This window comes from Squalius cephalus (assembly GCF_949319135.1).
Source record: "Squalius cephalus genome assembly, chromosome: 10".
In the NCBI taxonomy this organism is placed as follows: domain Eukaryota; kingdom Metazoa; phylum Chordata; class Actinopteri; order Cypriniformes; family Leuciscidae; genus Squalius; species Squalius cephalus.
Window position 1 is genome coordinate 25,388,946 of NC_137131.1, and position 22,639 is coordinate 25,411,584.

The 22,639-nt window shown below is 39.8% G+C and overlaps 1 protein-coding gene across 5 annotated transcripts; it reads left to right on the plus strand.

Annotated features, from left to right (window-relative positions):
- Positions 1-1,291: 1,291 nt before the first annotated feature.
- pecam1b (platelet and endothelial cell adhesion molecule 1b) lies at positions 1,292-20,835 on the plus strand. Of its 5 annotated transcripts, XM_079884275.1 has the most exons (17): positions 1,292-1,562; positions 2,954-3,448; positions 3,585-3,602; positions 6,243-6,536; positions 6,611-6,889; positions 6,988-7,251; positions 7,560-7,826; positions 7,917-8,198; positions 8,590-8,868; positions 16,168-16,269; positions 16,362-16,392; positions 16,645-16,721; positions 18,710-18,754; positions 18,921-19,013; positions 19,375-19,428; positions 19,551-19,573; positions 20,502-20,835. In XM_079884275.1, exons 2-17 carry the CDS (start codon positions 3,385-3,387, stop codon positions 20,556-20,558), a joined length of 2,229 nt encoding a protein of 742 aa, XP_079740401.1. In that variant the 5' UTR covers positions 1,292-1,562; positions 2,954-3,384; the 3' UTR covers positions 20,559-20,835. The 5 variants fall into 5 exon arrangements, with proteins under 5 accessions (XP_079740401.1, XP_079740400.1, XP_079740402.1 ...); XM_079884274.1 differs by lacking the exons at positions 1,292-1,562; positions 3,585-3,602 and having other exon boundaries at positions 3,259-3,448; positions 6,219-6,536; XM_079884276.1 differs by lacking the exons at positions 1,292-1,562; positions 3,585-3,602; positions 16,362-16,392; positions 16,645-16,721 and having other exon boundaries at positions 3,259-3,448; positions 6,219-6,536.
- The last annotated feature ends 1,804 nt before the right edge of the window (positions 20,836-22,639 follow it).

Genomic DNA, 22,639 nt, shown 5'->3' on the forward strand with positions numbered 1-22,639 from the left:
TCATTCAGCAAAATGCCTTCATTTATATATATATATATATATATATATATATATTGAGAGTGAGGAGTCACGTGCCGACTTGGGTTGATTTGGGCGGGGTCTGAGCCTGTCGGCCATGATGGAAGGAGACGCTATCGGTTGCCAGGGGCAACGCCTTCAGAACTTCACAGAAGCGCGACTAAACATTCCAGAGCTCTTTAATTTTTGCGCATTTATTAGGCTATTATTATTAGGCTATTTAGTATTTCGGCGGGACACATACTGATCTACGAATACGAAAAAGAAAAGGAAGAAATTAAAGCAATGCAAAAAGATAAGGCGAAAGAAAAGGGACCTTACCATAGCTGTCAACATTGAACATTGAAAATAAGGGAGATTTCCCGGAATCCATCCCCAAAATAAGGGATTTTTTTTTTTACACGATTCGTACCCAAAAACTTAAAAAAAAAAAAAAAAAAAGCACTAATCATTAACAGTCTAAAGAGTTTATAACTACACAATATATATTACAGACCAATGGATATGTTAAAAGAGCTTTATTTATTAACAAAGTAAACATTCAGGGTTTCTGCAGGTTTCAGTAAGTCAAATTTAAGACCTTTTTAAGACATTTTAAGACCATAAAGATTCAAATTTAAGACCCTACACGTGACGACGCATTATCCAAGTTAGATAGATAGCTACCTCGGGATCATTATGTATCTATCTATCTATCTTTCTATCTATCTAGGATTATCTGATGTGTGTGTGTGAGACAGAGGGAGAGGTAGATATTTTTTTAATAGAAAATTGTACTTTTGCATATTATACTGTAAAAACACAGTTATTGTTGATTGTTGTTTTAGTTGATCATAACTAGGAAATGATAAGATGATTAAAGTGACCAAAATTATCACGGTTATCACAGAATCCTGTTCAAAAAGTACTAATACTACAGAATGAAGTCAATTCAACAAGTTTTATGTCGAAAAACAGCAAAAAACAAATTGATTAGACAATTGATTCTACTAACATGTACAAGTTCAAATAAAGTTTTGACAAAAAAGGTTTTATTCAAAGATAAACCTCATATTTCAGCCTTTAAATATTTTTTTATAAAAAGTCAAAAAAGATAAATTACTGACATTTACACATTATAGCTTATATTTATTAGTAGTGTTTGGGTGCACCCCCATCCTTCATGTTGACTGAGCTTTCAATGTTGTTATGGAAAGGGGTGATTGGTTGGTTCCTGTCACATGACCTGCGGTGCGTTTGCGGCATTCTGAAAAGTGTCGATTTTTTTCATCTCGTTGCGCCTGGTAAAGAAAATTTGCGCGTCGCTTCAATTATGCGCGTGCTTGCCGCGCGCCTACATTTGAACAAACTTGAGTGCGCAAAAGACACGATATGTGAACGGCCTCTGGCGAGCTAGCTCATATCAAGCCACGAGCGACTGGTAGCACGCGAGCGACGAGTTGGAGACCCCTGATCTAGCGCTCCGCTTTGTAGGCTACAACTCCATACTTTTTTGCTACTTTGTAACCACTTTCTGCGGCCAGCGTTTCTGGAAATGAACGAGGGTAAACACTTTTTTAGACATGTCACCTGACTAAATGAAATTTAAGACATAGGATGAAAATCTGGCCGTTTTTAAGACTTTTAAAAATACGGGATATTTTACGGGAAAATACTAAAACGGGAAGACAGCGGGAAAAGAGTTCAAATACGTGAGAAACCCGGAAAAAACGGGAGGGTTGACAGCTATGGACCTTACATGAACAAGCTCACACCAAGCGCAAAACAGCGGTATTTGGAGAAGATATAACATGAGATATAATTCGTCTTGTGTTGACCTAACGGGCGATCTTTGGTCTTGTGAATCTTGTTCCCTGGCCAAACTGAGGGCTAAGTGAAATTTCATAACTTTATATTTAGGCTATTTAACTTTACCATTGTTGTAACGTTAGACTAGAGCGCTGACTTTGTATGTTTGACTGAATTGTTTGCTTTATTTCGTATTGTATAGCTTCTTGTAGGCTACTTTTTACTTATAATGGCTATTGATAAAACTGAAATTTAACAAAAAGAGACAGGGTTTAGTTTTGTATTTTTTTTTATTTTATTACAGTGATGATCAGAGTACAAATGCACATAATATATTGCCTGAACCATATTAATAAGTTTAATATTTTTAAAATTTAAAACGAAAAGAACAATTTAAATGTAACAATTAAAAAAAAATGTTTTGTTGGTTTATACAGTTTGGTTTCAGAATAAATATGCTAACGCCACATTTGTGTAATGTTTAAGATTTCTTTAAATGAAAACGAAAAGAGGCAGTGTAGTGTTTTATAACAGATTTCGTTTTATTGTTGCCTAAAATGTACATACAGAGATAACCGGAGTAGCAGTCTGCAGAGCGAGCTGAGTTACGCGCGTCCTCGGGAGTCATTCTCCTGAGCTGGACTTGGCATTGAAGTCCGAACTTTGCTTGCTATTGAGAAATGCCTAATGTCGGCGCTTGGCTTCTTGTGACAAACACTGGAGCAGTTTTTACTTCCAGGCATGGTAAAACAGTGCGGAATTGCGAAAACCTCCTCTACTACCGAGTTAACAACACACGTAAACAATGATGTTTTGCCGCTGGAATCCTGCCAACATGGCGGATCGAGGGGAGGGGCTCTATACCGTGACGACAACTCCTCACTCTCAATAGTGTGTGTGTGTGTGTGTGTGTGTGTGTGTTAACCATTTATATGTTAAATTAATTGTTATAACTGTATAACAAAATATACTATATTTACTAGAAATACTAGAAACAAACTATTCTTGCATTCTTGCAAAACATTTGTTTACTAGAACAAAAGAAATTGTCATTATTGTGATGCAGATACTTTTATATCTTAAATGTGCCGCTGCTTTGTGTCCACAAAAGTATAACTGTTTGCCCTGTTTGTTCTGATCATTACAGGAAGACTGAAAGCCAGACATGGTTTCATAGCTAAAACAGGAGTAATCATCTAGCAGTTCAGTTTTGTTTTGTTTTCGTTTTTTATAATTTCCCTTTTTTCGCCTCTCTGGGAGGCTCTGCTGGTTCACAATTGGATATGGAAGTCTCTGTGTTTACCTGAAGAGTACTGACACAGGTTCACTTCCACCTCTTGTCCATTGCACCAGCCTCCTGCCTCATCAGAGAGATGCAAATCTAGAGTGAACATTCCAGCTCCTGGCATCACTTCCTCAGGAAGCAACACTCACTTCCTGTGAAATTAAGAGCACAGAGGCTGTATGAAGTGATAACCCGGCAGAAGTGAAACACTACATACACAGCTCCTCCTTTCAGTCCCAATTCACTTTTTCCCATAACACACATACACACACACTGGTTAGAAGTGCCCAGCCATGCAGGTGAAGATCCAGCCCTCTCTAAGGATGGGCACCATTCTCCTCCTCTTTCTCCTCACCTGTAAGGACACCTTTTATCTCTAGTCTCTCAGTTCTGCTTTAAATGGATACTGAAGTTGCTTGGATATGAATTTGTCTTGATTTTTGTCTTGATTTGTGTTTTTTTTTTAATCTTCTTCAATGACATCTGAAATCAGCAGAAGGAGCCTGTGCAGGTCTGTAAGCTGCAAATTTTTCTGCCTTGTTGTTCATTTTCAGAATGTTATAATCATTATTTGACAGTGGAATGTTAAACTGTGGAAAGTAGTTGTTTTCAGTTTGTTAAATTTAATTGTAATAAGGATTTTGAATATTTTGACCACATTGAGTAATACCAATAAAATCCTTATTATTTGGACTAAGGATTTTTGTTACGCTTTGTGGTACTGTGCTACTGTTTTTGAAAATGCATGTCCATGTGTATTGTCACATGCCCTGGTTCTAGCGGGAAGTGTGGCATGAGAAAGGTCGTGTGATTTGACGCATCGTTCTCTTTCGGCATGATGCTCTTACAGCCAAATATTATAATCTTGAATCCAAATCACATAATGTCACTATAGTTGATGGAGCTATACAGTATATACTGTAGAAGCTTTAGCTCCTTTTAACTATGCTTTGCCAGCTTATGTGGAATAACCATGATAGTTTATTTAGTCTTGCTGTGCAATGCACTTATTAGAAATAGAGATTTTCCCCAAAAAAGTTTAAACTTAACTAATTTGTCTGATGATAACCTTTTGAAATAGCAATTATGTATGTATATTTTTATGGCTTCATAGAGAACAACATGAAATATTGACTTTTAAAATTTCATTCATCACACCAAAGGACCAATACACTGAACTAGATAAAAAATAACTATTAAAGTAGTAAAGAAATGGTGACCAAATTAATCACTTACATATTTTATTCCCTTATAAAGAATATCAAATTTAAAACTAAAATCTAGATGTTGAATGTCCATGTCCATTTGTGAAGTAGCCAAATAGTTAATGTCTCTCTATTATTGAGGACATTATACATACAGGTTTGATGGTATTATTATAAAAGGGTGTGATCATAATAAAAGTTTATTAATATCCATATACAAAATTATTCAACCCCCAAAATTTGTAGAGAATACTCTTTATAACCTCAAATACGCATTCCCTGTAAGCGCTTAAAAGCTTTTGTCTCCTCTCTACTGGAATCTTAGGCCATTCTGTTGTGCAAAAGCTTCCAGCTCACTGATATTCTTTGGTTTCCATGCTGCCACTCCTTTCTTCAAATCTCACAGATCCCTAAACCAAGCTTTAGTAGATTTGAATGTATACTTGGGATCCTTGTCCTGGAAAGTCTAATGATCCAGTGAAGCTTCAATTTATGAATTAAAGGCATCATAATCTTTGCAAAAATGGCTTGATACTTCAAAGAATCCATAATGCCGGTCACATGGTCCAGATTTTCACTTCCTGCAGCAGCAAAGCATCCCCATAACAAGACTGACCCACATTCATGTTTGACCCTGCGAATGGTGTTCTTTTAAGCCATGCCTTTTTTTGTACCAGACATACTGCTGATCCATGGGTCTCATCACTCCAAACAATCTTCCAAGAACTACACAGTCCTATCCAAATTCCTTTTAGCATGTTCAAGTCAGCCTTGTATGTTCTCTTGTTCAAGAGTGGCTTTCGTCGATGTGTCCAGGCATGAAGTCAATGTTTGTTTAGGGTTCTTTTCATGGTCTGCACTGATTTTTTATTTTTTTTCCCCCCATTCAACAGGTCATCTTGCAAGCCTTTGGTAGGAAATTGAGGTTTTTTTTCTCATCTGCTCTGATCTTGATGCTTTTGATTTTATTTCCCTTGATTAAATTGAGCTTTTTCTTCCATGTGCTGGAAGGTTTGCTGTGGTAATGGTACCATGCCCATTAAAACGATGCTCTGTCTCTAGGAACTTTTAGTGTCTTGGAAATGTTCTTTCCATAGCCAAATAGCCATAGCCTATTGGAAGTAATCAAACAACTTCTCATAGCTTTTGTGAGAGCTCTTTTGTCTTAGCCATATCTGCTACTGAATTTCAGCATATGCATGAGCTATATTTATGCATGCATCACAGCTAAAGCTAATTAAGTGTTGTTATAGAGTTCACAGAAGGTTGATATTGTAACACAATTTTTTACCTTACCATACTAGTGAGGGATTTAAAACCGCAATATTGGAAAAAGGTTTGAATAAGTATGACATAGCTAATGAAAAACAAAATCCTATAACACAAAAATATAAAATTTTATATTGATATAACTTTTAATATGCCACTAAATAGTTATATTACTTTTTTATTAACTGGATCTTTAGAAAACATTGCATTTGTAACAGTCTCTGTGGGACTGAATAATTAGAATAAAATGGGTGTGGACAGAGGTTTCTAAAATAGTTGCAATCCCCAGAGATGGAACCCTCGAAATATGTTTAACTATTTTCCTTCCTGCCCTAATGTTGAGACCCCCTGGACACCGCTATCAAAAGGGAGATAGATAATAAGACTGTTCTGTCGTCCTCCATGTTTGTTTCCCTCATAAGGGTATCAAACACTGTGCTGAATGAACCACAAATATGCTACAAATGACTCATGAGATGAGTCCAATGTTTCAATAGGTTGTTGAAGGTAATTTGATTAGTCCATCGGTCTTCTACTGCAGTTCTAACTGTAGCCGTTTGAGTAGAATTGAATTCTTGTGGTGTAGGATCTACAAGTATCTTGTTAAACAAGTTGTATCTTATTCCTTGAAATCTCCATTCCTATCTGAGTAGTAAAATGTATTTTTTTCTCCTCAGAGTTCTTCATAAAAAGCGTAATACTTATTATCCAGCCCAGGAATGAAGTTCAAAGAAGTACAAATGTGTCACTGATATGCCAGGCAGAAGTCACCCACACCGCAGGGTCTCATCTCAACTATAAATACATATTCTACAAATATGATCAACCGTTAAATACTGACCAGACCAATGCTACGGACTCCCTCTACTCTATACCTGATGCCAGAGTGGGCCACTCTGGGATATACAAATGTGCTGTTATCATTGAGGGGAAAAAGAGGGAGAGCAATGTCAATTACCTGACAGTGAAAGGTAGAGTAATACATCAGTTCAATGTCTAGAAGATTCTTGTTCTTGAATCCTAATATCAGCTGATGTGTCTGCAGGTCTTCTGGCACCAGTCCTAACAGTGGATAAACTGAGATTGACAGAAGGAGATGATGTTACTGCTGTCTGTACAGCAGAGGGAGAAACAGGTTTTTTGATGTTTTTCTTTAGAGATGGACCTGAGGAACTCTACCGGAAGGACACCAATAGTCAAAAAGTTGAGCAGAAGCTGACCCTTGATAAGGGAACTGTGAATATGTTTTGCTACTATTCCATTAATCTGGGTAGCACAGTAGAAACATCTAGCAACAGTAATGTGATTAGTATTGACATTGAAGGTAGGAAGTTTTTTTTTTTTATGGATTATTAATAGGTTTAATGGATTTGTTCATCCTGGAAGTAAGTTTAAATATGTACACATTCTGTTCCAATTTAGAGCTGGGGATCAAACCCAATATTACAGTCATTCCATCAACATATGTCACAGAGGGAGATAACATAACCTTCAGCTGCAGTGTGAATATGACTCAGCAGAGAAATTCAGAACTCATTTTGAGCCATGGGCACACTACGCTTAGTTCGAACATGATACATGAAGATTATGCTATGCTTGCTAAGGCTAATGACTCTGGAGAATATGAATGCATTTCAAGCCTCGGTGGTGTTCATAAATCCTCCTCTTTGAACATCACTGTAAAAGGTGAGAAATATTGAATGTTTTTCAATATTATTTCATAATGTATTTCTTGTGAAATTTCACCTAAATAATGTATTAACAGAGAATTTTTGATTAGTACATTTGTTTAGAAACATGCAGTGACCATGAGCTGTCAGTATGCAGAAAGGACAAAAATAGCACCATAAAAGAACAATTTTTTGTGTGAATCTGCACAATCACATCTTAGATTATGCATTTTAGACCTTGTTTGCGTCCACACTTTGCTTCTTGTTTGGTCAAAAACTAAAATATATTCTCTTTTAATAATGACTTGCATATTTTTGCCTCAGAGATTTTCTCTATACCTTTCCTGAGCATTCATCCTGCTAAGGTATTTGAAGGAGAACATTTCGCCATTACATGCCAAATCAGAAGCTTTGCCTCAAGAATTCAAAGGGAAGATATAAAGTATTCAATATTTAGAGACAAAACACTTGTAATAAATGATAACAGATACAATGGCACTGCAGGCAAAGCGACAAATGGGAACTACGTGTGTAAGGCTGAAGCCAATAGGATTATCAAAGAGAGCTCGATGCTGCTGTTAGGAGCAAAAGGTATGCAGTGCCTATCAACTCTGTCTTGAAAACTAACCAAAAAAAAAAAAAAAGATATAAAAGTATTAATTAACCATTGTTTCTCTCAAGTGCTTGTTTCAAAGCCTGAGATCACAGTTGATGGTCCTGTTATCGTGGATAAGCCATTTTGGATCCGTTGCCACTCTGAGAATGGAAGTCTGCCAATTATCTACTCTCTGAAGAGAAACAATTTCATTCTGAACTGGACCGAGGTGTCTCACTTTCAAGAGGAGGCTCGTTTCTTAACCTTGATATCAACTCCTTCAGACATTAGTAGTTACTTGTGTGAAGCAGAGAATAATGGTCAAGTCTCAATCAAGATGAGTGAAAGGCTACATGTGACTGTAATAGGTGAGTTCATTGTAAAGATATTTGTTTTAATTTTGAACCCAATTTGACACTGAAAACTTTCAAAAGTCCTTTTTACCCAATAATTAGAGAAATAACTTTATAAATGATGGCCATTGTAATCCTGTAGAAATTTTAACATTTTTTTTTAGTTCTGCGTGTGCACATTCAAATGTAACTGACTATAGTTTTGTGTTATTTATATGTGATAGTATTGTTAGTTTTTCAGGATTCTATAAGAAAAGGTTTGGTCCAGTGTGTGGTCCCCCTTGTTGGCGCCAGGCCCCTGGTTAAGAACCACTGATTTCATGTTATGTCACTTAGTAAAAGCAATGGCCTAGAATTTTTTTTTGTTTTGCAGACATCTTTGAGTTAATTTTTCTCTTGTCTTTAGTTCCAGTAGGGAAGCCCTTACTGACAGTCCTTCCAGTTCCTGAAAACATTGAAGAGGGCAATGATGTTACCCTGATATGTGGCATTCCAAAAGGCTCTCCACCAATCAGTTTTAGGTTTTATGGCAGCAATCACACAGCAATTCACACGACAACAGTCCAGAGTAATTCATCCTCATTTGTCCTGAGTACAGTGAAAAGAAAAAACAGTGGAAATTACTACTGCGAGGCATTTAATACGGCAGACATGTCAAGCAGGAGTGACATTGTCAAGGTCGAAGGTGAGCGTTATCTTTCTTCAGCATACTGAGTTTCATTTGTTCTTTCTGTTTCAAAGTTTCCAATAAAGTCCTAAACATTTGCTTCTTTAGGATTTTCATCAAATCAAGTCAATTCTATGAAATGACATCAAGACTCAATACATAAATGAATACAATATTATTAGTTCTTTCCTAAATATTATTTGCGTATGCAGTTTTTTTTAATTAGATTGCATTACATTGGTTCATTCTTAAAAACATTTAAAAATATGTGATTTTTTGTTTTTTGTTTTTTGCAGAGAGTATAAAGTTAAATCTCACCAATTTTTTTTTAACAAAATGTTCTGTGTGCAACACCTGTGTTTTTTTCTCCTACCTCTTCTAAAGCAACACAGCCACTCTGTTCCCCTTTAAGAACAAAGTATAGGGGCTTTCGCACCGGAGGTAGCTCCTAGAACCATTGACGTGTTCGCACCGCAGGAACTAGGAACGATTTTAGTTCTAGGAACTCCTTTTGGAGGAACTAAATTAGCTCCTACTTCAGAGTAGGGTCTAAACCAGCACTATAGGAACTACCAGTGACGTTAGTGTACGCTGATTGGCCGAATGCACGCGAAACACCAACACCCGCCATAAAAAAAAAAAATAAAAAAAAATTAACTACGTTAACATATAGATTATAGCATATTTACTCCAGAAACTAACTCTACGACCATGCAAAACAGTGATAGATGGGCCTCTTAACCTTTATGGTTAAGAGAAAATCCAACGCAACTTTGAGGGGACCAAGCCAAAAATGATTATTTATTTCTGCTCTGCTAGCAAGTCAAGTCAAGTCACATTTATTTATATAGCGCTTTTTACAATACAGATTGTTTCAAAGCAGCTTTACAGAGATAACAAGAAAGTAATGCAAAAAAGTTTGTTTCCAGAAGAAAATAGTGTCACAGTCCAGCTTAAGTTCAGTGATGTTTCATTTTTGTTATTAATTTAGTTCATTTATTATATACTGTATATAGCTGCTCTGGAGTAAACCGTGATGTCATCGTCCAGCTCAGTTCAGTTCTTGTATAATAGTGTCAATGCAGGCAGATCAGTATTTGTAACGGAGACTCAGGCTGATTGGAATCCATGTGCAGCTTTATTAGATACTTCAAAAGAATAGTCAAACAGGCGTGGGTCAAACAACAGTGGATACAACAGCGTAGACAGATCGTAACTCGTAATCGTAGAACAGAAGTAATAATCAGGACAGGCGGCAGGCAGACAGAGGGATAATCCAGATAAACGAAGCACTAGGTCGGTAGGCAGGCAGAAATGGGTCAGAGACGATAAACAGTCCAGGTAAATCAACAAGACAGAATACGGGGAAACGCTCAGAAATGTTAGCAAGGCAAAACAAGACTTCGCGAGGAGAAGTAGGAGAAGCTGGCTTAAATAGTCATAATAATGAGTAACACCTGTGAAGGTGATCAATCCCAGACACGGGAATTATGGGAAATGGAGTTCGAAAAGAGTTAATACTCGGGAGATGGTTCCCGCTGATGGTGATCGGAGGGAACCACAGAGGCTGTATTTGTGACAGAGCCCCCCCCTTGCGAGTGGCTCCTGACACGAGGAGGTAACCGTCGCCGGGGTCTACCTCTGGGCCTTGGGGCAGGTCGATCAGGATGAGCATTATGAAAGTCAGTGGTGAGTGAGGGGTCCAGAATGTCGACGGCGTCGACCCAGGAGCGTTCCTCGGGACCATACCCCTCCCAATCCACGAGGTATTGCAGAATTCTACCCCGGCGACGAGAGTCCAGAATTTCTCTGACACGATAGACCTCCTCGCCGTTGATGATGATGGAGGGAGCCCTCTGGTCACCAGCCTCCTCCTGGATCTCCGCTCCTCTCGGTTCACCAGCGGGCTTGAGCAGAGAGACATGAAAAGTGGGTGAGATACGGTATTCAGAAGGCAAAGATAGACGAAATGAAACTGGTGTGATCTGTTTAGTGATTTGAAAGGGACCTACGAACCTGGGATTGAGCTTCTTGCAAGGTTGTCTGAGGCGGAGGTCACGGGTGGATAACCAGACCCACTGGCCGGGTTGGTATACCGGACTGGGACGTCGATGGCGGTCCGCTTGTTCCTTGGTTCGACGAACAGCTCTTTGAAGATGGACATGAGCTGCGTCCCAGGTTGCTTCGCAACGTTGGATCCATGCATTAACTGCAGGTAGGTTGGAGGGCTCGCCGGACCACGGGAAGAGTGGTGGTTGGTATCCCAGCACGCATTGGAATGGGGTGAGGTTAGTGGCAGGCTTGCGAAGGGAGTTTTGAGCGTACTCGGCCCACAACAGATAGCGGCTCCAATCAGACTGGTTGCGGTGGCAGTATGATCGAAGAAAGCGGATCAGTTCTTGGTTCAGGCGTTCGGTCTGGCCGTTGGCCTGAGGGTGGTATCCAGACGTTAGACTGACGTTTATATTTAGCATCTTGCAGAAGGCAGACCAAACGCGGGAGGTGAATTGAGGGCCCCGGTCAGATACAATGTCTTCAGGAAGACCATATAACCTGAAGACCTGTTCACAGAGGGTTTCAGCAGTTTCTAGAGCAGAGGGTAGTTTGGGTAGAGGGATCAGGCGACAGGATTTGGAGAATCGATCTACGACTGTGAGAATGGTGGTGTGACCCCTGGAGACTGGCAGATCCATAATGAAATCCAAGGCTATGTGAGACCATGGTCTTTGTGGTATAGGCAGAGGTTGAAGAAGGCCGGCAGGTAGTTGATGTGAGGACTTAGTAGTGCTGCAGATCTGGCAATTGTGTATGTACTGAATAGTATCGGCCTGTAAGGACGGCCACCAGAAGCGATTGGTCAGAAGTTGTACGGTGGCTGTGATGCCTGGATGACCAGAGCTGAGAGAGGTATGGACCTGTTGAAGGACTCTCTGACGCAATGCCTGCGGAACATAGGTGCGATCTAGTGGGCATTCAGCTGGTGGTGGTTCCCTGGTGTGGGCTTCCGAGATCTCGGTCATGATGTCCCATAGTACTGGTGCGAGAATTATGGAAGTGGGAATGATGGATTCGTTGGTAGTCGGAGATGTGGAAGATTCGTGTAAACGTGATAGTGCATCCGCCTTGGTGTTGCGTGAGCCAGGTCGATAGGTGACGGTGAAATTGAAGCGGGTGAAAAACAAAGCCCATCTTGCCTGTCTGTAATTGAGTCTTTTGGCAGTTTTGAGGTATTCGAGATTTCGATGATCGGTGAGTACGGAAAAGGGAAATTTGGAGCCCTCTAGCCAATGACGCCATTCCTCGAAAGCGGCCTTCATGGCCAGAAGCTCACGGTTTCCTACATCATAGTTTTGTTCGGCTGCATTGAGTTTACGTGAGTAGAAAGCACATGGATATAACTTGGGCGGCTCACCATGACGCTGGGAGAGGACAGCGCCGAGACCCGTGTTGGACGCATCCACCTCCACAACGAATTCACGGTCCGGGTCCGGGTGATGCAGAATGGGGGCTGAGGTAAATCTCTCCTTAAGGTTTTGGAAAGCTTTGATGGCCTCAGGAGTCCAAGATAGACGTTGTTGTCCCCTCTTGGTCATGGAGGTTAATGGGGCTGCAACTGAACTGAAATTTCGAATGAACCTTCGGTAAAAGTTGGCAAATCCTAGGAAGCGTTGCATCTCTTTAAGCGTTCTTGGTTGGGGCCAATTAAGGACTGACTGAACCTTCTTATCATCCATAGCTATCCCGCCTGCACTGATGATGTAGCCCAGAAATGATATTGTGGATTGATGAAACTCACACTTCTCTGCTTTGGCGTATAGCTGATGGGAGATCAGACGTTGCAATACAGCACGAACGTGGTTCAGATGTTCCTCCAGGGAGTCGGAATAAATGAGGATATCGTCAATATAGACTATGACATAACGATTCAGCATGTCCCGGAACACGTCGTTGATTAACGCCTGAAAGACAGAGGGACTGTTGGCCAGGCCGAAGGGCATTACCCGGTATTCATAGTGCCCAGTCGTCGTGGAGAAGGCGGTCTTCCACTCATCACCCTCCCGGATGCGAATTAGATTGTAAGCGCTGCGTAGATCAAGTTTAGTGAAGATTTTAGCCTTACGGAGCTGCTCGAGGGCGGCTGGTACTAGCGGTAACGGATAGCGGAACTTGACAGTAATGTCATTGAGACCTCTGTAGTCGATGCAAGGACGGAGACCCCCATCCTTCTTCTTTACGAAGAAGAATCCTGCGGATGCTGGTGAAGTAGAGGGACGAATGAACCCCTTGGTTAATTCCTCATCAATATATGCCTGCATAGCCTCTGATTCGGGTTGAGATAGTGGAAACACCCTCCCCTTGGGTGGAACTGTACCTGGCAGCAGGTCTATAGCACAGTCACTGGACCGATGAGGTGGTAGGTGAGTGGCTTTGGACTGACTGAAGGCTTCAGCCAAATCTCGGTATACCTCTGGGAGTTGTGTGGTTGGTGGTTCCTTCAGAGATGTGGATTGAATTGATGGAGGCAGGCAATGTTGATGGCAGAAATCTGACCACTGCTTAATTTGTTTGTCCGTCCAGGAGATACTGGGGTTGTGTGATTCTAGCCAGGGGAGACCCAGGATGATCGGATTGCGCGGAGATTGGAAAATGAAGAAGCGTATGGTTTCTGTGTGCAGGACTCCGATGGTGAGTGAGATGGCCTGTGTGATGAATTGTATCTGACCGGAACCCAACGGACGTCCATCTAATGCCGCCACTGCCACATGAGATTCACAGGGAACAAGAGGAATATGATGAATTTTAGCAAACGACAGGTCCATAAAATTACCAGCAGCTCCTGAGTCTATGAGTGCATCAGTATGGATAGTTAGACCACTAATTTCAACTGACACAGGTATTTCAAAACTAGTAGATTGAATGGCAGATTTACTCACCACAGTGGATCTGCGTGGAGGTCGAGTGGGACAGTTGGATCTCATGTGGCCCGGAAGACCGCAATAGAGACACAAATTTTGCTGTATGCGTCTCTCTCTCTCCTCCGTGCTGAGATGTGTAACTTGTGTAACTCCGATTTGCATGGGTTCGGTCTCAGACGTCTGTGCAACAGTGGGACTAAACTGACGGAAGGGACGTCGAACTCTCACTACATTATCCACCCGTATGGCCAGCTCAATGAATTGATCAAGAGTTTTATCCTCATCCCGACATGCCAGTTCGGATTGCAGATCGGTATTCAATCCCTTACGAAACAGCAGTTTAAGAGGAGATTCTTGCCAGCCAGTCTGAGCAGAGAGTGTCCGAAACGTTAAAGCATATTCAGCGACAGAGCTCGTTCCTTGTCGAAGTGCTAATAACTGTTCACCAACCTCTTTACCGCCTGTCGGATGTTCGAACACCTCCCTGAAGCGTTGCAGAAAATCAGTGAAGGAGGGAAACGTAGCAGAATCCTCACTCCAAACTGCGGTCGCCCAATCTAAAGCCTTTCCCGTGAGCAAGGAGCAAACAAAAGCTATGCGACTGTCCTCAGTGGGATATAGCAATGGTTGTTGTTTAACAAACATCTTGCATTGGAGTAAAAAACCCTTACATTTGGTGGGCGAACCGTCAAACTTCTCGGGGAACGCCAAGCGTGGACTGGCAGCGGTGATCGGTGGCGTGGAAACGGCGGCTGATGGTGGCTGGCTGGGCGGAGGGATACCGCGTTCAGTTAGTAACGGGTGGATGGCTTGAAGCGTTTTGCCCAGGTCCTCCGTGAGCGAGGTGAGACGAACGAGCTGTTGTTGGTGTACTGCCAAGACAGAGGCTTGAGCGCTTAGCTCTGTGGAGAATTGTTGGAAAGCCGCTGGATCTGTGTGTGGCGAAGTCTTCTGTAACGGAGACTCAGGCTGATTGGAATCCATGTGCAGCTTTATTAGATACTTCAAAAGAATAGTCAAACAGGCGTGGGTCAAACAACAGTGGATACAACAGCGTAGACAGATCGTAACTCGTAATCGTAGAACAGAAGTAATAATCAGGACAGGCGGCAGGCAGACAGAGGGATAATCCAGATAAACGAAGCACTAGGTCGGTAGGCAGGCAGAAATGGGTCAGAGACGATAAACAGTCCAGGTAAATCAACAAGACAGAATACGGGGAAACGCTCAGAAATGTTAGCAAGGCAAAACAAGACTTCGCGAGGAGAAGTAGGAGAAGCTGGCTTAAATAGTCATAATAATGAGTAACACCTGTGAAGGTGATCAATCCCAGACACGGGAATTATGGGAAATGGAGTTCGAAAAGAGTTAATACTCGGGAGATGGTTCCCGCTGATGGTGATCGGAGGGAACCACAGAGGCTGTATTTGTGACAGTATTATTGTTGAATATTAAATTTAATGTTAAATTTAATGTCCCCAACTAAGCAAGCCAAGCCAATGGCAACAAAGGTGGAAAAATGTGACAGTGTCAAGGAACCAAAACTCCATCAGGTGGCAGAATGGAGAAAAAAACCTTGGGAGAACCCATGCTCAGTTCGGGGCCAGTTCTCCTCTGGCTAATGAACGAACAGTGTATGATTATGATTCAGGCAGCATTATAGGTCAGAAGTCAGATTGGTTTGGTACAATCCGAATATTATCCAGTTCCATCTGCTAATGCATTTTCATATACTGTTTTTCTATGTATAACAGTTCTATAACAGATCGTAAATTAATGAACACAGAGAATGCGAGCACTATGTGCTCAGGCTCTGGCTGGCGTTCTCAGCGCCATCAAAATAAAAGTCACAACAACAAGCGCGGCTTACGTCACTTCAGAGTTCGTACTGGCGGTACAAATGCAACCAGGAAAATGTTCCTAAGGGAACCATTCGTTTTCTGGGAACCACCCTGGTGGCTAGTTCCTAGAACTAAGTTCCTAGAACAACCCGGTGCGAAAGCACCTAATGTGTCATGGGTTATTTTCCAAGTCTTCTGAAGCCATGCAATATGTTTTTTATTTGTTTTTTGTTTTTTTGTGAAGAACAGACTGACATTAAAAATCATTATTCAATAAAAATATTGCTTGACAGCCATGGACAACTTAAAATTTTATTGTATGAAAAAAAAAATGCATCTTGGACATTTTGCTACTAAAAACCCCTTCTGCGCTCCACGGAAGAAAGTCATACAGGTTCCGAAAGACATGTAGATGGTGACACAGTTTTAACTTATGGATGACCTGTTCCTTCAAAGTCACCAAATATTTCTTTAAAATCTTAAAGGTAATAAAGAAAGTCCACATTATTTGCTGACTAGTCATTTTCTGTTATGTCTCTTTATACCTGTCCTCCCTGTAGTGAGCCTGGCAATGTGGAAAAAGGCTTTGATTGCTGTGTTCTGCATGCTGTTAGTGGCGCTGCTGGTCCTTTTCATCGTGATGCACTATAAGGCCAAGCGAGGTAGAGAGACCTACAGCCCCCCTGCATTACAAGCTGCCCACATGTCTGATCTGTGAACAAAACTCCCTTTTGAACTTTTCTCTCTGTCACAGGTAAAATACAGATGGCTGCCAAACTTTCAGTGTGAGTTGACTGGCTTATGTATAAGTTGGTCTTGAGTTAACGGCATTAGAGGGACAAGATTAAGGGGTTTTGTTTTATTAGATAGTTGTTACACCATAGTTACTGACCATGCCTGTACAAGTCATTTGGTACCAAACTGACAAATCTGTTTTAAAAGGAATCCCAGTTTATTTTATCCATAGACAACCAAGAAAGTTAGGTAGCAGCGAATATTTAATGAATACTTTTGATTTTTCTCTCACCAATCCTCAGAAAGCCTGCAAGTCCTAAATCAGATGACTCTCTAACCCTGAGTCTCACCCATGACCCCCATTATAATGCCCACACAGGTAGTCTCTTTATATTTTTTATTTGTTTCTCAGTCATCATCATCCACTCCATTTATTCTTTCACTCTTTTTCACTATTAGTCTATGTTGTGGTCATTCACCTTTTCAGACCAAATCTCTTGCAACACTGACAAATCTTTCCTTGAAATATAGTACTTTATATTGATTCCTTTTATGATTAGACACCAAACTGTGGGTCATTTGGATGGAAGTTCTTTCAATAGTTTTGGGGCATGCCAAACTGTTTCCAAAAGGGTTTTTTCTTTCACCAGTCCCATAGAAGAACACTTTTTTTAGTTCTCCAAAGAAACATTCAATGAACAGGTCTTTAAATAACCCTTTTTCTTACTGTAAAGAACATTTTAAAATCTAAAGAACCTTTTTTCCACTATAAAGTAATTTTTAACCTTTTGTAATGGAAAGGTTCCATGGAAGTTAATGGTTCTTCATGGAACCAAAGAACTTTTATTTTTATGAGTGTGGGTCTCATCTCAATTCATTGGTGGAAAACTGACGCTACTGTGTGGAACAGATTTAAGTTGTCTCTTTGTTAAACTGTCCACACACTTACAGAGTGCCCTCCCCCCTTACTTCCTGTTAAAGAGCAACTTCATTGTTTCAGAGCAGATGCTGTTCTGTGAAACACACACATCCTTTTCATGAGTCAAGGGGACAGACCAGAAGTATTCAGGCTTTGCTATCTGTCTACGTATGTGTGTGTTAATCTATGACCATTACATTTAGTTGCCAGTTTCCACTAAATGTTACTGTACTAAGACACTGTGTGCGCTGGCAAACTCACTTTCTAATTCCACACGCAGATCTACCCTTTGATGACTTGACAGACAAGGTGACCTATGGGACCTGAGATCTCCACAATTAATGGAAACAGTTTTGAAATCCAAGAGACCATCTAGACAATATCTAAATGTTCAATTTGTCATCAAATTGTGTCACTTTTTGATGCTGGCTACTAAAGTATTACAGTCAACTGCCACATATTCTCCTTACAACAGGAGAAAAATGTTTAACTCACCTTTATCATATCAGTTTGGCTCATCATTCATCTTAACAGAATCTGTATAATCTGTTCACCGTGTCCTTTTTCTCTGATTTAACTGCTTTGCTTATGTGTGTATGTTTTTGCTTCCATCATCATATGTTTGTTAATAGATGTTGTTTGTTTCATTTTACACTAAAAGTGTCTGTGTTAATGCATTATTTACTTTATATGATTGTGTGTATGTGCTTAGTTGGTACATACATTCAGATTTGGTAGGCACTTTAAATCTAATAAAATGCTTTATTTGGAATTTCCTCATTTTGAATTTCTTCTCTCTTATTGAAAGATTGTCAATGTCTGACTTTCTCCAGTCTGTCTTTTTTAATATACTTGAATAAGATATAAACTAGGGATCATTTAATATTTCTGAATTTTGATCTTTGCTAAAGATAGAGTTATGTTTCTAAGATGCACCTCCTTTGGTTTAAATCACATTTTGAATGGCAACTTTGTATAGGCATTTATTTTATGTACAATTTCCTGCTTTTGTATTTGTCTGGTTTATTGTACAGTCACTTGTGTCCAGACCAAACAGTTTAGTTCAGATGCAATGTCTCTAAAAGCAGGGAAATGTCACTGACTAATCCTAAAACGTGTTTAACATGCTGAAAAGTGAGCTTATAGATTTGGTGAGAAATCAGGGCAAGGCTAAATTTGAACTCTGTTAAAGTGTGTGTGTGTGTGTGTGTGTGTGTGTGTGTGTGTGTGTGTGTGTGTGTGTGTGTGTGTTCGTCCGTGTATGTGTGCATGCGTTCGTTCAGTCGTCACCTCAACACCTCAGATGACTCAATTATCTAAAATCTGAAAATAACATATTTTGGTAAAGTTTGGGATAAGAATGAATGTACTTCAACTAATTTTATTTCAGCTGAGACCGGTGGCATGTAACTGACCTTGGCTGATACACTCTTTTTGCTGTGTTTCAGTGGAGGTGAATAACAAAGAGAGTGTTTGGAGTGAAAGACCTCCAGGTACATCACCACTCAAGTAATAATCTGAATGCCGGTTCCCAGGCACTGTCCAAACTACTAGCATTTTTCTTGCAGCATATAATGTACCTGAATTCTCAAAATCTCTCAACTACTTGATTTTGTTCACTTTTATTCACTTTTATTCTTGTTAATTTTTTTCTACCAGATGAAGCTGATCAGGACAGCCTACAGTCACCAAATGAAGGTGACGTAGAGTACACAGAGGTTGTTCATCCTCAACCTGTAGATCCTACACAAAGTAAGTTCAACCTTTTAAAATCATATCCATCTCTTTTTTTCTCTTCTCGCTCCTCTTGCCTTTAAAGAGGAAGATTATGATTTCTGATTAGAGAAAAGCCACTTCCTGGGTAGGGTCTAACCACCAAATTATCAAGGGCCTTGGATTTAATTACTGAGACATCTTATAAACAGGAAAGGCCTGACTAATTAGGTTCCTACTAACTCCAATAACCACTTACTTATCCAGAATTACAGTTACAGTTTGCATTTGACTCTTTACACAAAACATTTCTTAAAAATATATATTAAAAGAAAAAAATATATATATTTTTAAAGCAATTAAAATGCATCTTAAACCCTCATATTTTTTTGTTCTTTAGTTCCTCTGAGAAAAGGCACAGAGACTGTATACAGTGAGCTTCAGACCTCTCAAGGTACAACCAGCTAAGAGGGCACATATACACACACAAATTACACAAAAAATTATGTAATGCAAACAGTGGGTTGTGTTGAAATGGCTCTCTTTTTCTAATCATATTTCTGATCGTTTATACAGGGGCTCCTGAGAATATTAACCATGTAAGTTCCCTTCTTTCAATTCGCATGACCTTCTAAGCCAGTGGATCGCCCATTGTCTGCAAATTTTTTCCATCCTGCTGTCTGATCTTTAAAAAAAAAAATCAGGAAGTCTCCTGTGTCTCAGTGTATTCAAACTTCAAACAGATAAGAAAGTATAATGTTAAAAATGTTTATTGGTTGACAAAGAGTGAACAGTGCTTTCTGTTGTTTTCAAATGACTCAAAATCAAACATTACTTCAACAAGTGTGCATCTTTATTTACAAACCAACAACATTTATGGTCAAAGGGCAATCCGCCAATTCCTAACACATTCATTTTATAAGTAATATCTTACATGCAGTAGCATGACACATCCCTGCACCTGACCACTAAATGTGATCTTGGTTTTCTTCAGAATCCTAATGTCATGTGGGAGGATGTAACATACTCACATAGAGGACTGAATGTGTGTGTTTTGTAAAATCTGTCTACAGTAAGTGAAGAGGGAAGCACCAGTCAGACTTTCCAGATAGGAACAAATAGCAGGGCTGTGTGTGGTTTCCTCTTGAACAGAGGGCCAGAATTTACAGAGCGGTCACACACACACAGTGTGAACTCTGTGAAAGGCAAGAGTAAAGGAAGACAAAGTACATCTAAACTGTTAGTTAAACTGGCATCAACCAAAATGTCCTTGTTTTTATTATTATTATTATTATTATTATTATTAAATTCCACACTAATGATTAATCTTTTTCACCTCTTCTTATGTGTGCATCTCTGGTAGACTATGGATTACCAGCAGAGATAAGCATGTAAAGGGTGACAAGTGAGAAATGTATCTTTTTGAGGATGTTACTAACATGAACAAACGTCAGTTTCCATTTAATCTGATTTCTGAAAGTGATGACATACATCTCATCAATCAATTTCATGCTTGTGTTTTTGTAGCAAAGCCTGTTAGAATATGCTGAACTCAACCATGATCTTCCTGAACCTGTGGACTAGCTCAAGCATCCCTCACATCACTCTGGAATACTGTTGCCTGTGTTCCATCAATCTCTTCTATCCTTCATCCATATTCTCCTAAAAAACACTAATTTAATCATGTATCTTCCTTTCATCTAATGTGTTTGATTGTTTGTCCTGTTTTTTACAATGCTGTTCTGCGTGTATCCTTTTCCATCCTTTTCACAAGGTTGTTTTGAGTTATCACATTTTTAATCAAATAAAATTATTTGTTTGAATTTTTCTGTGTAATAAATATCTTTTATTTTAATACCTCAGCAAATTGTCTCTATTAAGTTGGATGATGTGACTCAATCTGCTCCAGCAGTTAGTTTGTAATCGCCTCACATGAGAGATATAGATAAAGTCATGCTTTCATCCCTGGGCAAAATGCTTTTATCAGTTGACATAAATAATGTCACTTTTAGCTTGTGCTAAAGGAAACCAAAACAAAGAATTTCCTTTCAGGTTTTCCACTGGGAAAAGATGATAATGGCTAGTGAATTCCAGTTACACCCACATCACTTAGCTCATCCAGGCTTACATCACTAAGTGTAGTGAGCTCAATAAATATTGGTACTACTGGTAATGAGCAAAAACAACATGGCGTTTTGTGATGTGTACTTTGATCTCAACACCTTTAACCTTAGTATTTATTATTTAGGTTAGTAAAGTAAGTCAAGTCTGGCCTAAATGATAAGCATTTTAAATTACTTCCAATTTTGTCAGAAGACTTCTCTGGTACTGTATGTTCTTATTCAAAGTCTTAAAACATTATAAATCAATGCCTCGGAAGGCAGTTTTTGTAATCAATTAAATTTATTTTAATTGGATACTTTTCTTTTTATAATAAACAAAAATGTAAAGGAAAATACAACTTCATCATTAAAATATATAATACAATAATTGCGCTTTGAATCAAAGGTGTAAATTAGGGGAAAAAATTCTCATCATTAATCATAAATATATATATATATATATATATATACAGTGAGGAAAATAAGTATTTGAACACCCTGCTATTTTGCAAGTTCTCCCACTTAGAAATCATGGAGGGGTCTGAAATTGCCATCGTAGGTGCATGTCCACTGTGAGAGACATAATCTAAAAAAAAAAAATCCAGAAATCACAATGTATGATTTTTTAACTATTTATTTGTATGATACAGCTGCAAATAAGTATTTGAACACCTGAGAAAATCAATGTTAATATTTGGTATAGTAGCCTTTGTTTGCAATTACAGAGGTCAAACGTTTCCTGTAGTTTTTCACCAGGTTTGCACACACTGCAGGAGGGATTTTGGCCCACTCCTCCACACAGATCTTCTCTAGATCAGTCAGGTTTCTGGGCTGTCGCTGAGAAACACGGAGTTTGAGCTCCCTCCAAAGATTCTCTATTGGGTTTAGGTCTGGAGACTGGCTAGGCCACGCCAGAACCTTGATATGCTTCTTACAGAGCCACTCCTTGGTTATCCTGGCTGTGTGCTTCGGGTCATTGTCATGTTGGAAGACCCAGCCTCGACCCATCTTCAATGCTCTAACTGAGGGAAGGAGGTTGTTCCCCAAAATACATGGCCCCGGTCATCCTCTCCTTAATACAGTGCAGTCGCCCTGTCCCATGTGCAGAAAAACACCCCCAAAGCATGATGCTACCACCCCCATGCTTCACAGTAGGGATGGTGTTCTTGGGATGGTACTCATCGTTCTTCTTCCTCCAAACACGGTTAGTGGAATTATGACCAAAAAGTTCTATTTTGGTCTCATCTGACCACATGACTTTCTCCCATGACTCCTCTGGATCATCCAAATGGTCATTGGCAAATTTAAGACGGGCCTTGACATGTGCTGGTTTAAGCAGGGGAACCTTCCGTGCCATGCATGATTTCAAACCATGACGTCTTAGTGTATTACCAACAGTAACCTTGGAAACGGTGGTCCCAGCTCTTTTCAGGTCATTGACCAGCTCCTCCCGTGTAGTTCTGGGATGATTTCTCACCTTTCTTAGGATCATTGAGACCCCACGAGGTGAGATCTTGCATGGAGCCCCAGTCCGAGGGAGATTGACAGTCATGTTTAGCTTCT